This window comes from Egretta garzetta, unplaced genomic scaffold (genome assembly GCF_000687185.1).
Source record: "Egretta garzetta isolate BGI_Z169 unplaced genomic scaffold, ASM68718v1 scaffold452, whole genome shotgun sequence".
NCBI classification, from domain to species: domain Eukaryota; kingdom Metazoa; phylum Chordata; class Aves; order Pelecaniformes; family Ardeidae; genus Egretta; species Egretta garzetta.
Window position 1 is genome coordinate 128,518 of NW_009258796.1, and position 1,135 is coordinate 129,652.

The window sequence follows — 1,135 nt, forward strand, 5'->3', positions numbered from 1 at the left end:
AGGAATGCCAGACAGTGATCAGTCAAAAAGGACAAACACTGGAGAGCAAGCGTCACCCAATGCCTGGCCCCAGCTGAGGGGCAAAAGCACTGCTCTTATCAAGGGGGAGAGAGGGGACCGGATCCACCAGTTCCTCTCCCAAATATGCTGTAAAAAAGCAAAGGATTTATCTTCCCTAAATCCGTAACTGCCTCCCCACACATTCCTTGCCACTTGGGGCCAGCCAAGTAAAGGAGATGAGCACTCAGACAAGGAGCATGAGGAGCTGTGTCAGATCCCTCCCACACCGTATGCCAGATCTGCAAAGGAACACCCTCCCACCCACAGCACAGCTACCAAGGGAGCAGACGCACAGCAGGGAGAGGCTGCAAAGGGTTATGGACACAGATTGGTCTCCATCTTAATGAAAACGTGGGATGCTATTGCGAGTGGGAGAGTGGGAAACCCTTGCTCCGTGATGGGCTATAAAACCTTGTAGCTGGAGTTGGACTGCAGCTGGCCGAGGTCACTCAGGTGCCAGTGGTCCAGTGTTGGGACGATCTTGGCCCCTATCTGCCCACGTACCATGCCATCCGCGAGGGGGAAGACATTCAGAGAGTTAGGACGTTCCTTCCTGCTAAACAGAAAAACAGAGAGAGGGGGGAAACCAATCTGTTAGCCATTTAGAAGGTTCTTACAAAAAAGAAACAGCACACTGGCTTATGTGAAATATTAGTCACTGGAAATTGAATTGCGCTCCCTCCCCTCATGTAGTGGCTGTGTGAACTCACAACTCCCGTGCTTCCATGGTGTTGTCTACTCAGACCCATGGTGTCTACTGCTAGAGCCCACATCTTCCTGGGGAGATGCTAAGAGGGAGGGGGTCGAGTGACCACAACAACCATGACTGACTTCTGCATCAGTATGAAACATTTTGGGGGAATACAAAAGTGCTGATTGAAGCTGGTGTATCTTTTGAGAAACAAAGGTACTATGGGAAAACAAGCCACAGCAAACAACTCTCACAGCAAAAAAAAAAAAAAAGGTTCTGTAGATCCTAGAGATGTCGCCACTGGATCAGGAAAGAGGCTTTTAAGTAAGAGTCATCTCCATGGCACCTCTGTACATTCCACCCCAAATCTGGTTAGCTCCAACA

General features: G+C 49.7%; 1 protein-coding gene across 1 annotated transcript in view; it reads right to left on the reverse strand.

Annotated features, from left to right (window-relative positions):
* Positions 1-1,135, reverse strand: part of MAPK8IP3 (mitogen-activated protein kinase 8 interacting protein 3) — a 57,027-nt gene that overhangs the window by 45,082 nt on the left and 10,810 nt on the right. Inside the window, exon 6 of the mRNA XM_035889345.1 lies at positions 565-616. Within this exon, the coding sequence (XP_035745238.1) occupies positions 565-616 (52 nt within the window). The remainder of the gene's footprint in view (positions 1-564; positions 617-1,135) is intronic.